The following is a 15,547-nucleotide window of genomic DNA, read 5'->3' on the forward strand; positions in this document are numbered from 1 at the left end:
AGATATGGTGAGAAGCTCGGTCACCCGGGAGGAGCTCAGAGTAGAGCCGCTGCTCCTCCACATCGAGAGGGGTCAGCTGAGGTGGCTTGGGCATCTGTTTCGGATGCCTCCGGAACGCCTTCCAGGGAAGGTGTTCCGGTCCCGTCCCACCGGGAGGAGACCCCGGGGAAGACCTAGGACACGCTGGAGGGACTATGTCTCCCAGCTGGCCTGGGAACGCCTCGGTGTCCCCCCGGAAGAGCTGGAGGAAGTGTCTGGGGAGAGGGAGGTCTGGGCATCCCTGCTTAGACTGCTGCCCCTGCGACCCGGCCCCGGATAAGCGGAAGAAGATGGTATGGTATGTAATGCTATATTGATTCATTGAATTGTTCGTTTTACTGCTTTCTTAACTTATGTTGCATTTATTGAGTTTTTCACTCACTCCAAATCCTCAGCAGCAGTTGATAGTTGAGTTACCTGAAAATATGTTATTGTTAGGCGACTACACATCTCCGTGATATGTCGCTGTATGGGCAGGAGTTGGTAGTTCAGTTTACCCGATATAGGGTTACTTTAAACTAGGTACAGGGCCCGCAAGCTGCTGGTCATTTCGGCTGACATTACAGTTATGTTAAGGCAACAAACCCCCCCACCCGTCCACCCAGACCTCCTCCCTACTTGGGTGCCGTTACTTGGATGCTCACAGAACACCAGCCTAGCTAACTGTAAGGTTTTGGAGTGACTGAAAAGCTCAATAAATGCAACGTAAATTAAGAAAGCAGTAAAATGAACAACGCAATACACAATATAGCATTACATCTAGCCTTAAATCTAGATAAATATGACTTGCATGTCGGATGCAGACACTGCTGAAAGTAGACTACCCCGAGCAGTCTTCTTCTCTGGAATGTTACACACTTTTTTGTGCGTTTACCTGGGCACGTTTACAAATTTGTGCGCACAGATTGCAAAACCGAGGGCATGGATTACGTGGGCACATTTACAAATTTATGCGCACAGATTGCAAAACCGTGCGCACTGATTGGAAAACCGTGCGAACAGTTTATAAAACTGAAGGCATGGATTGTGAATCTGTGCGAACAGATTATAAAACTGAGGGAATGGATTTTTATTCTGTGCCCACGATTTATTTATTTTTTAGGGCTCCGTACTAATCTACCATACTCGGCCATATTCGGATGCGGTACGGTAGGTGTAGCATGAGCTGAATTTTTCCAACTTGTGTGTGCTTCTCCGTACGGTGTCAGAAACAGAAGTTGATGTACCACCGAAGAAGAGCTAATATGTATCTTTCAACTATGTGTTTATGGGATCTCAATAAAAGCTTTGACAGCTGAATATTTCGTATAGCCTACAAGATCACTGATACTTATGCTAAATATTTGAGGGGGACATTTCCTAGAGCCGAGTGGTTAAATATATGAGGGACATTTTGGTGGAAAATAATAAATAGCATGGGTGTACAGACAGTTGGCAGACTTTTCTCACAGTTTGGTTTTCGTATTTTTTGGTTAAGTCCCTGTAGACCTGCAGAGCGCAAATTCTAATTATATAATTCCAGGAAATCTAAAACCGCAATAATGAATGTAACCTACATTTTTTCACTCCTTTATGCATAGGTGTTGTCAATGAATGAGTATTTGATTGGTTAATAAGATTAACACTGTTAATTGGTCGACATGGGCGGTGGCTGCTCAGAGTTCAACAAATTTCAACTTTTGATTGAAAGTGGAACCGCTCACCGGATTGAGCACCCGGCGCGCCACTTGGAAAACTGCTTGCGTTTTGCCGCCCTACTCCATAAAAAAGTTTATGAGGCCTTTAAGTGCCTTAAAACGTTTTGGAGATGCGGTCAGGTGTGTTGCGAAGCCGATGGCTACTGGTTCGAACTGCACGCGAGGTGGTCAGAAAGTAAGTTCATACTGGACGGAGATTTGAACATGGATGTTGTAGCCTATCCAACAAACGCACATACATTAATACTCCTATTCAGCGCAGGGGGCAAGCGGCGCGGCTGACGCATTTTGCGCATTTCCTGAAGCTCGTTCCCATTCACACAGGAAAACGTGTGAGCGCGCACTGGGAGAGGAGAGGAGAGGAGAGAAAAAGAAAAGCACAGCGAGGAAAACCATAGCGCAATTGCAGGAGACTGATAGCCTGTTACTGGTTAGCTGAGTTAGCAGTGGGAGTGGATAACATACCACCGGATAAGCAGACGAACATTCCGGGAAATAGGAAAGCCTGTGCTAGAGCCGCTTACAGCACGGGACAAGGTAGAGGGATCGCGGATGTCTAGGTTACCTCCCCCGTCCTGAGCCCGGGACAACAGCTGCTCAACTGGGGACAATACAAGATTGGTCAGGACCGGAGTCTTTCTGTTTCATTCCTCATCGGGCTCTTTCTCTCTTACCTCTTCAAAAGCTTTCTCTCTGCTCACCAAAAATACCTCTTCCGTAGAGTCATTATTTCCGCTAATGATAACTGTCGCTGTATAGTCACCCGACGGAGTGTAAACAAACACAGGGCACTGCGGGTCCTCTATGCCGAACTGATATTACGCGAGCAGACTCGGTACTGGACTAGGTGTCTGACCTGTTTAGACATTTGGAGCAAAGAAGAAGGGTGTTATTATATTTATTTTATACCAAGTTAACGTTTTAACAGGTTTTTACATTCGGTGTGAGGGTACATGTGTTGACATTTGTGACAGCGTCAGCAGGACTGCGTTGTGTTGAATGGATTCTGGCGTGTTGGGTCACTCAACTTTAATGGTTAGTTAGGCTGTCTTTTTTTCTATCTGCACACACACTTTCACCACAACGACCATGCCTGTTTTCAGCGGGGTATTAAAGGTGCGTGTGTGTGAGGCTGTAGATTTAAAGCCCACCCCATGGGCACTCCGCCATGCTGGAGGAAAGAACTCTTCCTCATTCCTCCTGGACCCCTACCTCACCCTCAACCTCGACCACACCCACCTGGGTCAGACCTGCACCAAGAATAGGACCAATTCACCAGCGTGGAACCAGGTACTGTGGCAGGGCATCCTTGTGGTAGGCTATGCTTTCTCGACCCCAAAATAAACATGGAACTGTACTTAAAAGGATACTGTACTTAAAATACTTTTATTGTCAGTATTCTTTATAAGTGTTATGAACAACATTCATAATATTTGTGGATTTGATGAACGATCCAGTTTTACTCAGTCCCATGCCAGCATTTCTTGGATGCGTGTTGCAGATTTTTGATTGTAATTCTGTGTACTTTCAAGTCTATGCTGGTTACTCAAGTAATCTTCTACAACAGGGACTTTCTAACCACAGAGCTTTGCTTCGGTCTTGGTTGAAGCCTATACATACATTCATATCAGATGAGGTTGCGCGATGACACCAGGAAATCCTTGCTGACAGTGTGTCATGCGGCCCCCCCGTCCCCGTCCCCCGTCCCCGTCCCCCCGTTAATTCAGTACAGTTTGTATTGTCCATGGTTTCTCAGACACTTGAGGCACAGTGAAGGCTCAAATCGAGTTTGGCGCTTTGAAAAAGCATCTGGATAGTTGTATTTTTAAAAAACAGTACTGGAATTTATGCTGCTTTCCCTGTTGTGTTCAAACATTTCTTAGGAGAGTGTTGTCTGTCCATATGGCAAAAGTCAATGCATTCAAAATGAAATTGACTTCTCAAAAAGTTCTAAATTTTGTTGTAGGACTTTACAGCCCAGATGACCGAAGGACGGAAACTGGAGATGTCTGTTTTCCATGATGCACCGATCGGATATGATGATTTTGTGGCTCACTGCACCATACAGCTGGAGGACATTCTGCAGAATGGCAGCACCCACTACCAGGCCTGGGTAGGGAGATGGTTAGATTTAGGATTTTGGGTTAAAGTTACATGTTTGGGTTTAAGTGTTAGGATTAGACTTAAGTTTGGTTGAAATTATTAAGCGGAATACATTTTATTGTCCTGTGTGTCCCTCTGTGTGTGTGTGTGTGTGTGTGTGTGTGTGTGTTTGATGAGTAACCTTGCCTAAGAACATTGAGAAATGCCTTAGCTCCTGGGCTGTCTATTTTATGGCACACTGGAGATTTGGGTTAAATTTAGTTAACCTTAGGTACCAATGTGTCTGTCTGTCTCTTCTTGTGACATGTAAATGTTGAAGGGGACCTGCTGAGGATCAGTATGACACACACACACACACACACACACACACACACCCCCAGGGCAGAGGTCAGATAGTACAGATCAATGGATCACTCTGATGATTGATCTGTTCTTATTTAATAGCCAGAATGGTCAATACTCTATCTGTGGCTTCTAGAGCTAGTGACCTCTCTCCTTGGTGATATCACTGATTGTGTCTTTCTGGGTAATAACTGGATGGTGGCTGGGTAGTGACATCACTGGTTACACCCCTCCCTGTGGAAGTAGGGCAGGCCCGGCTTAAGTGTGCGTGTGTGTGTGTGTGTGTGTGTGTGTTTGGTAAAAATACAGAAACCTTTATGCTGTTTTTTTGTTGAAGGATTTCCCTGAGCCCCAACTGCAGCGAAAAATCCAACTATGATCTTTATTCCTACATTGCATTGATCCTTTATTGATTAGCATTGCTGATATTGTACAGTTATAGCTTAGCGGTTTCTTTGAAATACCTTTTAGTATCTTTTGAGATGTACAAGTAATCTGAAACAATGATGTTGTTTTTATTGAATGTTAGTGGATTAACATGTAATTCAGAAAGATGAGGGTTAGATTTGATTGATTAATAGCATTTAACGTTCCTTAAACTTAGTTTGGTGATAATACCCATTTATGTCATGCCAATGGGTGGTGACAAGGGGGAGGCAGAGGGAGAGAGAGACAGGGGGGAAAGTAAAAATGGGGAGGGGGGGGGGGGGGTACGAGAATGAGGGAGAGATGGGAAGAGGGTGAGGGGGGGGGGGTTAAGAGAGGTGGGTAGAGGGGGGGATAAGTTAGTGGACTGGCGAGATAGAGAGCTGATGATAGGAGGAGGAAAAAGACACAATGGAATTGTAATGTGAGCTGTGTGTGTGAACTGTTGGTGTAAACTTGAGCTGTGTGTGTTTCAGATGTGTGTTTAAGGCTGGCATCAGTCTGCAACCTACTTTAGGTACCCTAGACACCAGACACTCACAGATCACACTCACACCCAATGATACGATGTGTCTGTGTGTGTGTGTGTGTGTGTGTGTGTGGCAGTAGGCCCGAATTCTAATTGGCTAACAAGATTAATGAGGTGAACTCAGTTTTTCATGTCCATGGCGACAGCGAAAGTCTCACCAAGGCAACATATCTGAGCGTGTTATGTTGACTTAGCCATCTTTTTTTGTGTTTGTGAATTTGTGTTGTTTGTATTGTATGTGGATGTGTGTGTCAGTGTGTGTGGTGACAGAGATCTGCTATATGACAGGCAGAGAGTTGCGTAAGAAGATCTACGGCTGTCCAGAGCTTAGCCAAGGACTTAATCCCCATCCTTCTCTACATCTCTCTCCCTCTCTGTCTGTCGATCCTCATCCATCTAGCTGTCCCTCTCTGTCACGTCCCTCCCCCTCTCTGTCACGTCCCTCCCCCTCTCTGTCACGTCCCTCCCCCTCTCTGTCACGTCCCTCCCCCTCTCTGTCACGTCCCTCCCCCTCTCTGTCACGTCCCTCCCCCTCTCTGTCACGTCCCTCCCCCTCTCTGTTTGGAAAATGGAAAATGATTGAGGCCAGCTGTCATTCAAGCTATGGAAGGTTGCATGTAGCCTAGTTTACAGAAGCAGGTTCACTTGATGATATAGTAAAAGGTGAGAATTCACTGACAGTTTCATTTTTAGCTGGCCAATTCCGTAGTATGTGCTTACATCTGTAGCATGGGGATTTAATTGTGTGTATACTACTACTTTATGATATAATGTGTTGTACAGTGTGTGTTGCACATCGAATACAGACAGTGTTTTTCTCTCCAGGTTGATTTAGAACCAGAGGGGAAGGTCTATGTGATCATTCATCTGTTAGGATCTTCTACTGAAGGTAAAACTGCTCTACCCATAATGCACTGCTCCACCCACATGCCCCTGCTCCACCCACAACCCTGCTCTACCCATAGAGAGATCAAACACTAGCCTTAGGTTTATCATTAGAGCTGTGTGTGTGTGTCTTGCACCTATCCTCACACGTTTTCTCTCTCTGACAATGTACAGTGAACCAATCAATGTGATATGTATTCTGATGACCAATTGCTAATGTAGCTGACATACCATTAATCATTGGTTAATTAGTTCAGCTGGACGGTTTCCCAGATGCCCTCTTAAACTCAATGTCCTCCCAGTTCAGCTGGCTAATATATGATAATTAATGCTTATTATTTATTTGTACTGGCAATTAGCCTACTGGGGACTCAGAAAGGGTACCAGAGGGGGGGAGAAAATATTTTAGATTTTTTTTTTTCTTTTGGCAATTTGTTCTGTGCAGCCCCCCCTCACCCTCATCACCCCTCCCTCATCACCCCTCCCTCACCTCTTCCCTTCTCCTCTCACCCTACCTCCCCTCTACTCCTGACTCCCCCTCTCAACCTTCATCCTCTTATGCCCCCCCCCCCCTCACCATCATATCTCCTCTTCACTACTATTTATTCTGCTGGGAATCCATCCTGTAAAAGCTGGAGCTTTACCATTAACTCTATTCACCTCTGCTTTTTGCCTCTTTCTACCTTCTTACTTGATCTTCAGGTCGTGTGTGTGTGTGTGTGTTAGCTGTGGTCAGTACCTTTTTGGTGAGTTCATAGTACAGCTGTCTCCACGGCAATCGCTAACACCTGCCTAACACTGCCCATCTCTCTCTCCCTCTGTGTGAACAGATGGATGATGTATTATGTAAAACCCACTGATCTCAGTAGTGGCCTGTTTAGCTGCTCCACTTTCTTGTTTTCTCTGTCAAACAAACACACACGGATGTATACAAACACACACACACACTCATAAGGCTAATTCTGTCCCAGGGAGGGAGGGAGGGAGCGAAATTGATGGGGCTGGAAGGGAAGAAAAAGGGGGTATTTTCATATGGTCACATTTATTTTAATGACCGTACAGAAGGACAGAACAAGGCAGAGACATTGTGACCTTACTTTTAAAAATGATGTCATGGCATCTCTCCCCCAGCCCCACACAGAGTCCTAACCATAACCATAACCCTAACCATGTCCTACTCAGGCACTCCTAACTCTTACCCTATCACTTACATGGTCTTTCATGTTGTCTGCCTGTTAGCCTCAGGAGCCACTGAGAATGTGGAGCGTGTGTTCCGAGAGCGGATTGGTCCTCGGCGGCGGCAGGGGGCTGTGCGGAGGCGTGTCCACCAGGTTAACGGACACAAGTTTATGGCCACATATCTACGGCAACCGACCTACTGTTCACACTGCCGAGACTTCATCTGGTGAGAGAAACACATTTAAGGAACCTCCCTCCTTGTGGGGACAAAAAGTTTAAAAAAAAAATCTAAATTAAAATCCTATCCTCTCACTGCCTTGTAACTCGGGTTTGGGGGGTTAGTAATGAATTTGGTTGCCTTGGAATGCACGGTGAAAGTTTACAAGGAATGTGTCTCCATTAATCTCCATTTGTTGCCTTATTCTGATTTAACCACAGATTGGGGATGTTTTTGTCCCCAATGTGTAGTTAAGTCAGGAAAACACATACACACACAGTTTGCTGTCCACAGGGCTCCCTCTGCTGGTCTGATTTCAGCCTCAATAATTATTGTATCATATTCGGATTTGTTGAGAAAACGTTTCTCTGTCTTTGATCTCACAGGGGAGTGCTTGGAAAACAAGGGTATCAATGTCAGGGTGAGTACATGCTAACTTGTTGGGTTTTTCTGTCTGGCTTGAATTACTATAATAGTTTGACTGATACCTGCACATTCTAAAACAGTCAGACATTATTTAGATAAACATTGTCTGTCTGTACAGTGGAGAGAACAAGTATTTGATACACTGCCGATTATGCAGGTTTTCCCACTTACAAAGCATGTAGAAGTCTAATTTTTATCAATATGGTGCAGTCGTCCTGTAAAAATCACATTGTATGATTTTTAAGTAATTCATTTGCATTTTATTGCATGACATAAGTATTTGATGCATCAGAAAAGCAGAACTTAATATTTGGTACAGAAACCTTTGTTTGCAATTACAGAGATCATACGTTTCCTGTAGTTCTTGACCAGGTTTGCACACATTGCAGCAGGGATTTTGACCCACTCCTCCATACAGACATTCTCCAGATCCTTCAGGTTTCGGGGCTGTCGCTGGGCAATACGGACTTTCAGCTCTCTCCAAAGCTCTCTCTACAGTGGGGAGAACAAGTATTTGATACACTGCCGATTTTGCAGGTTTTCCCACTTAAAAAGCATGTAGAAGTCTGTACTTATTATCAATATGGTGCAGTCGTCCTGTCCCCTTTGCAGAAAAGCATTCTCAAAGAATGATGTTTCCACCTCCATGCTTCACGGTTGGGATGTTGTTCTTGGGGTTGTACTCATCCTTCTTCTTCCTCCAAGCACGGCGAGTGGAGTTTAGACCAAAAAGCTAAATTTTTTGTCTCATCAGACCACATGACCTTCTCCCATTCATCCAGATGGTCATTGGCAAACTTCAGACATGCCTGGACATGCGATGGCTTGATCAGGGGGACCTTGTGTGCGCTGCAGGATTTTAATCCATGACGGCGTAGTATGTTACTAATGGTTTTCTTTGAGACTGTGGTCCCAGCTCTCTTCAGGTCATTGACCAGGTCCTGCCGTGTAGTTCTGGGCTGATCCCTCACTTTCCTCATGATCATTGATGCCCCACAAGGTGAGATCTTGCATGGAGCCCCAGACCGAGGGAGATTGACTGTCATCTTGAACTTCTTCAATTTTCTAATAATTGCACAAACAGTTGTTGCCTTTCAATTGTTGCAAGCTGCTTGCCTTTTGTCCTGTAGCCCATCCCAGCCTTGTGCAGGTCTACAATTTTATCCCTGATGTCCTTACACAGCTCTCTGGTCTTGGCCATTGTGGAGAGGTTGGAGTCTGTTTGATTGTGTGTGGACAGGTGTCTTTTATACAGGTAACGATTTCAAACAGGTGCAGTTAATACAGGTAATGAGTGAAGAACAGGAGGACTTCTTAAAGAAAAACGAACAGGTCTGTGAGAGCCGGAATTCTTACTGGTTGGTAGGTGATCAAATACTTATGTCATGCAATAAAATGCAAATTAATTATAAAAAAATCATACAATGTGATTTTCTGGATTTATCTTTTAGATTCTGTCTCTCACAGTTGAAGTGTACCTATGATAAAAATTACAGACCTCTACATGCTTTGTAAGTAGGAAAACCTGCAATATCGACAGTGTATCAAATAATTGTTCTCCCCACTGTGTATATATATAGTTTGTCTGTCTGTTTTCATATTGTGTCTTATTGTGTGGAACTGTGTGATTGTAATTGTGTGTGTTTTTTTTGTCTGTTTTTTGCAGTGTGCACGTGTGTGGTCCACAAACGCTGCCATGAGCACATCATCACTAAGTGTGCCGGAATGAAGAAGCAAGAGGATACACCAGAGGAGGTGCTGTGCACTGTCACTGGTCAACATGGTCACCATAGAGCAAATGTTGTGGTTTTGAACCGCAAAAATGCAACTCTATAAACAATAAGACTATATTAATTTGGGCTCTCAGCGCAGTTATTCATACTCTGTCAGTCTGACTTTGTGCAGGTTTAAATGCATAAAAATAGAATTAACAAATGCAATAGAATGGGAGTCCCCTTTTAAGTAAATGATTAATCGTGTTATAAGAGTGTACAGAGAGGTTTACACTCATATCACAGCCCCCCCCCCCTCCCCGTTTCCTTATTTCCAGGTTGGCACCCAGAGGTTCAGTGTCAACATGCCTCATAAGTTTAGCAACCACAACTACAAGGCTCCCACCTTCTGTGACCACTGTGGCTCTCTCCTCTGGGGACTGATGCGGCAGGGCCTGCAATGCAAGGGTACGATACCTGTGTAGGTGAAATGGTTGTTCATTGGCAACAGATGGCAAGAGCTATTCCTGACTGTAGTGTGTTGTGTGTAGTGTGTAAGATGAATGTCCACAAGAGGTGTCAGGCCAACGTAGCGCCCAACTGCGGTGTGGACGCCAAAGGCATTGCCAAAGTCCTGGCTGAAATGGGAGTCACCCCTGACAAGATCTGCACTATGGCACAACGCAGGAAAAAGGTATTCGTATGCTCACTCACTTACACACACACACACACACACACACACACACACACACACATTCATATACACCTACACACACTGACGATGGTCTCTGTCTTACTCTCTCTGTGTGTAGTTACCACCAGGGGTGGACACTGAGACGTCTTCAGACCTCTCCAATGAGAACGCCCCCACCTCCCCCTCGCATCAAGGTAACAAACACACGGCCTCACACAAGGCCACTAATATACTTGGAAATAGTGGGGGGAAAAGTTTGTGTTTGTGTGTGCGTCTGTGCAGAGCTCGCTGAGTTGGAGCGATTACAACAGGGGATGTCTTCAGAGACGCACGGTTCCTCCTCTTCTTCGGCTTCCTCCTTCACCTCCTCTACCTCGCGGGAGAACGGAGTAGCAAAGAGAAGTCTGAACGACTTTCGGTTCATTAAGGTTCTGGGTAAAGGAAGCTTTGGAAAGGTGAGGAGAGGGAGGAAGGGGTGGATTGTGGCCAGCGGGATGATGACACTGATGTTTAAGGTTGTGAGCAGGTGTAAGGTCTCTCCTTCTGTGTAGGTGATGCTGGCAGAGCTGAAGGGCAGTGAGGAGGTGTTTGCAGTGAAGGTGTTGAAGAAGGATGTAATCCAACAAGATGATGATGTGGACTGCACCCTGACAGAAAAACGCATCCTTGCCCTGGCACGCTCACATCCTTACCTCTGCCAGCTCTTCTGCTGCTTTCAGACCCGGGTACACACACACACACGTGCATCTTCAAATGTATATGCACACCTATATTTAGTTAATCCTAGTATTTATTGTATAATGGAGTTATCAGGTTTAATTAAGTGTTTTCATCCATTTTGGATGAGTAACATAGAAATTACAGCATGTTTTGTACAACCCCAGACAAACACTATGTAAAATGCTAATAAAAACAGAATGCAATGATCTGCAAATCATTTCTCCACATATGTAATTGAAAATAGTACAAAGACAACATACCAAATGTTGAAACTGAGACATTTTATTGTTTTTGAAATATACATGCCCATTTGAAATTTGATGCCTGCAACATGTTTCAAAAAATTTGGGACAAAGGTGTGTTCATTAAGAAAAATGTAGGAAAATTGCCCATTATCCAAAGTGTATCCCCTCATCTATGACCTGGGCCTATATAGCTGCAAGTAGAAATGAAACTTAAATTGTCTCGCTGGTCTTTATTGATGATTTGACTGCTGATGGCAACAGGATATATTCGTAAGTGTACAGCAACATCCTCTCAGCACAGAAACAACCAAATGTCTATTAACTCATATAGGCTGGGATTTTTTCTGCAGCGGGACATTGACCCCAAACACACTGCCTTTTCTACCTACAATGTTATCAGAGTCTAATAATGTATTACACATAACTGTCCAAATACAGTTGTGATGCCATAAAGTGGGAAGAATGTTTTCCAAAAAGCTGCGGTTTCTAACCTGACTAACACTGCGTCAGTTAAAATTCAAAACACTTCAAAACCAAACAATTTGTCAGTGTCCAAATTGATCAGCTGAACACGGGTCCCCTGTAAACCAAGCCTTCTCCTCTCCAGGACCGTCTGTTCTTTGTGATGGAGTATGTAAATGGAGGAGATCTGATGTTCCAGATCCAGCGCTCCAGGAAATTTGACGAGGCGCGCTCACGCTTTTACGCCGCTGAAGTCACCTCTGCCCTAATGTTCCTGCACTGTAACGGGGTCATCTACAGGTAACCTCTGACCTGTTCTTATATCATGGTGGTAACTGCTGTCATTGAACCACTGTAATCATGTTTTCTCTCCCAGGGACCTGAAGTTAGATAACATATTGTTGGATGCAGAAGGCCATTGTAAGCTGGCAGACTTTGGTATGTGTAAGGAGGGCATTATCAATGGAGTTACCACCACCACATTCTGTGGCACGCCTGACTACATCGCTCCTGAGGTGAGTTGGGTAATTTTCTACTTATTCTATCCCCTAAGGTTTATCCAAAATGTCCACCCTCTCTGAGTTCCAGTGTTTTTAGATTGTGAGCTGATGTTAGAGATGCTGATGTTCGAGATCTACGTGTGTAGATCCTCCAGGAGCTAGAGTACGGCCCCTCCGTGGACTGGTGGGCTCTGGGTGTGTTGATGTATGAGATGTTGGCTGGCCAGCCGCCGTTTGAAGCCGACAACGAAGACGACCTGTTTGAATCCATCCTTAACGATGATGTCCTCTATCCCGTCTGGCTCAGCAATGAAGCTGTATCCATCCTAAGAGCTGTAAGTACCATCAGTATGTCATAACTCCTCCTTCAGATTCTCTGCCCATTACATCTGATACTGATTCTTTCTCTCTCTCTCTCTCTTTCTATCTATCTCTCTTTCTTTGTGTAGTTTATGACTAAGGCCCCAGCCCAGAGGTTAGGATGCGTTTTGTCTCAAGGCTGTGAGGAGGCCATAAAGAAACACTTGTTCTTCCAAGATATTGACTGGACTTTGCTGGAGCAGAGAAGACTCAAACCTCCATTCAAACCACGCATTGTAAGACTCTCACACATTACATTTTATTTAACCTTTCAAAATAATTTTCAATTTTTCATAACCCTGACTTCTAACCTTATACCTAACCCTTATTGTGTATTGTTTTGTTATCCCTTTGGGGACTTTGTTGGTCCACACAAGCATAGTAAAACCTGTGTGTACACACACAGACAAAATGTTTTTCCAGGTTAACTGTTTGTGTCTCTTGCACTTTCTTCTCTCTGTAGAAGACAAAGTGGGATGTGAATAACTTTGACCAGGACTTCACCAGCGAAGATCCAGTGTTAACCCCCACAGACGAGGCTGTTATCAGACAGATCAATCAGGAAGACTTTGAAGGATTCTCCTTCTGTGCAGAGACCGACCCAAGAACTTAGACCTGTAGCAGTTAGATGTGTTTCTAAAGCCTGTGACTGGTTACAAAGTAGTGTGTTCATAAAGTCTGGACACGGAGTACTGCTACAGGGTTCTGTTATGACAACTGTCCAGTGTCCTCTATGGGGAGATGAACAGTACCTTGGCTCAAACACATTTGTCAAATACCTGTGTTATGCTTTTGTCAATACCTTGGAACCAGTAGAATTGACCCTAAAAGTTCCCACTGGACTTATGTGTCTGACCCAGATTTTACAGATTTTATTGGTTTGTTTGTTTCTTGGCCAGATATGGATTTTGTTTCTTAAGTGTATGTGCATATGATTTTTTTTCTTGACTGAGTAAGTTTAATTGGTAAATATTTGCTTTTCACTGTATAATTTGCAAATGCATCTGTATGCTTTTGGCTTATTCAAACTACCTTTACCCATTTAGACCAGAGGTCTTTTTGTGGACTATGTAAGTCTCCCTCACACACTTTCTGTCCTGTGTGTGTGCCTGTCTCTCTGTGTATGGTTTGTGTTTTCTGGCAGTCTTGGCGTGTGGAGGTTTGAGATTGACATAACTCCACCTGTCACTTTTGTTCCCAAAGTAACCAACATCCTAAATCCCACATCTGATCCAGGGATTTTTTTTCTTCTGGTTTTCTAAAGGTTTTGTTTCCTTTTCATGTTCTGTTTTTGTAATATCAAAACAGTTAGCTAGTAGAGGGAGTGCCATTTTTCCTGCTTAATGTACACGCATCCTTTCCTTCTCCCTCACTTACTATCTGGCTCTGGCTCTCTCACACGCTTCGTGAATAGTGTTCAGTGTTGAGACTGAGTCTGTTCGTATGGTACCCGGGCCTGTGAGGTGAGGAGGTGATGGTAGGGTTGTTCCTATTCACACCGTTTCATCCGTTGCCCAATGTCATGTTTCACCAGGAGGGTTATCTTGTCAATCTGTCTTACAATAAACCCTCAGAAACCACGTTTGTCCCGCTTGAGCTAACTTACTCTCTCTTCTTTTTGTGTGATTTAACTGATTGTTAAACATTAAAGGTCCTGCACTGTGGTCTTATGTTATGAAAAATAAATTTCTGAGCATCAACAACTTAACGCAAAACTGGTGTTGGTTTAAAAAAAAAAAAAGAAAACAATAACTAGAAAAGGAACTGAAACTAGGCAAGCCTAGTTCAGCCAGGCTGCGATTAGAAGAGATGTATGGTGTTGCTGGATTCTAACCGGCGTCTCCTGTGTGATGGGCTGTGTGTTTAACCGCGATGCCACTAAGCTATACGTGTTCAGAGTTTGTCGGTCTACTTCTCCATTGTCAAACCAATAAATCGAAACATGGCTGGTTAGTTTCTTTAGAAAACAATCTCAGTTGAATAGCCAACCACTACAAGTGCGTACTTCACGGATGATGGTAAAGTACTGTTTTGTATATGGTAAGCTTGTATGCCAGTATTGAGACCGATTGGGAAAGACTACTTTGTCATATAATTGCATCTCAACATTAGATCATGCATTAACATCACGCCAAGTTTGAATATTTAGCTAGACCATTAAGCATTGTGTTAAACTGACTAACGTTTCTTATTAAGTTTATTTCCACCACCTATGAACTGCATGGCTTTTGCCACTGGCTGTTTTAACAGCTTATTAGACAGTAATAGGCTTACTAGTATCTACTAACTTACTAATTGAATTAGTCATAAGAATTGAGCAATTTCTAGCGAGACTGAAGATGAACTTTACACTACCAAAGCTATTTCATTTCATGGCACAACAACATTCGTTTTTCTTTAATTTGTGAATGATACAATAACTATTAGTATAGGTGACGATAGCTGACTTTTTCATCAAGTGAAAAGAAGAGAATCCTGGAAACCCCTCCTCTTTTACTACACAAGAGTTGGTGATCTACATTGCCCCCCCCCCCATGCATACTTCGAAAGTCCACCAAATACAGTTGAAATATAACCATAAACAGTTTTATTTTAGGCTTACTATAACGTTGCTACTGAAGATTGTATAGAGCGAATTGTTTGTTCTGTCCTGAACAAATCCTAATGCATAGTTCTGTCAGTGGGAGGATTGAACACCGGTTGACTGCCACGTCTCTAACCACTATGCTATTTGACAAGTTATCAGACTGGCAGCTTGAATCTTCAGGTATCGTCTTGATCTGCAGCACAGCCAGGAGGACTTTGGACTGTGGCAGCAACAAGCCTTTAGAGCCTGGTACATGGGTGGTGTGGGCCATGACGTCATGTCCCCATAAGGTTGAACGGAGCAGGAGACAAGAACATTTAGAGAGTGCATTCCTTAGGTTTACAAGGTTTTACAGTGGAGAAGGAGAGCTGACCCTACTACCCATTAATATAGCGCATTAATATAGCAGTGTAAAACCTTGGGG

At 43.9% G+C, this 15,547-nt stretch overlaps 1 protein-coding gene across 2 annotated transcripts; it reads left to right on the forward strand.

Moving 5' to 3' along the window:
* Positions 1-1,707: 1,707 nt before the first annotated feature.
* On the forward strand, positions 1,708-14,116 carry prkcea (protein kinase C, epsilon a). Of its 2 annotated transcripts, XM_010864344.4 has the most exons (17): positions 1,708-1,911; positions 2,840-3,026; positions 3,703-3,849; positions 5,962-6,025; positions 7,261-7,426; positions 7,804-7,838; positions 9,510-9,598; positions 9,894-10,023; positions 10,107-10,249; positions 10,368-10,443; positions 10,532-10,704; positions 10,801-10,974; positions 11,822-11,976; positions 12,053-12,191; positions 12,323-12,511; positions 12,626-12,772; positions 13,000-14,116. In XM_010864344.4, the coding sequence occupies exons 1-17, from the start codon at positions 1,847-1,849 to the stop codon at positions 13,147-13,149; spliced, it is 2,229 nt and encodes a 742-aa protein (XP_010862646.1). In that variant the 5' UTR covers positions 1,708-1,846; the 3' UTR covers positions 13,150-14,116. The 2 variants fall into 2 exon arrangements, with proteins under 2 accessions (XP_010862646.1, XP_010862655.1); XM_010864353.4 differs by lacking the exon at positions 1,708-1,911 and having other exon boundaries at positions 1,923-3,026.
* Positions 14,117-15,547: the final 1,431 nt, after the last annotated feature.

Source organism: Esox lucius, chromosome 5 (genome assembly GCF_011004845.1).
Source record: "Esox lucius isolate fEsoLuc1 chromosome 5, fEsoLuc1.pri, whole genome shotgun sequence".
Taxonomy (NCBI): Eukaryota; Metazoa; Chordata; class Actinopteri; order Esociformes; family Esocidae; genus Esox; species Esox lucius.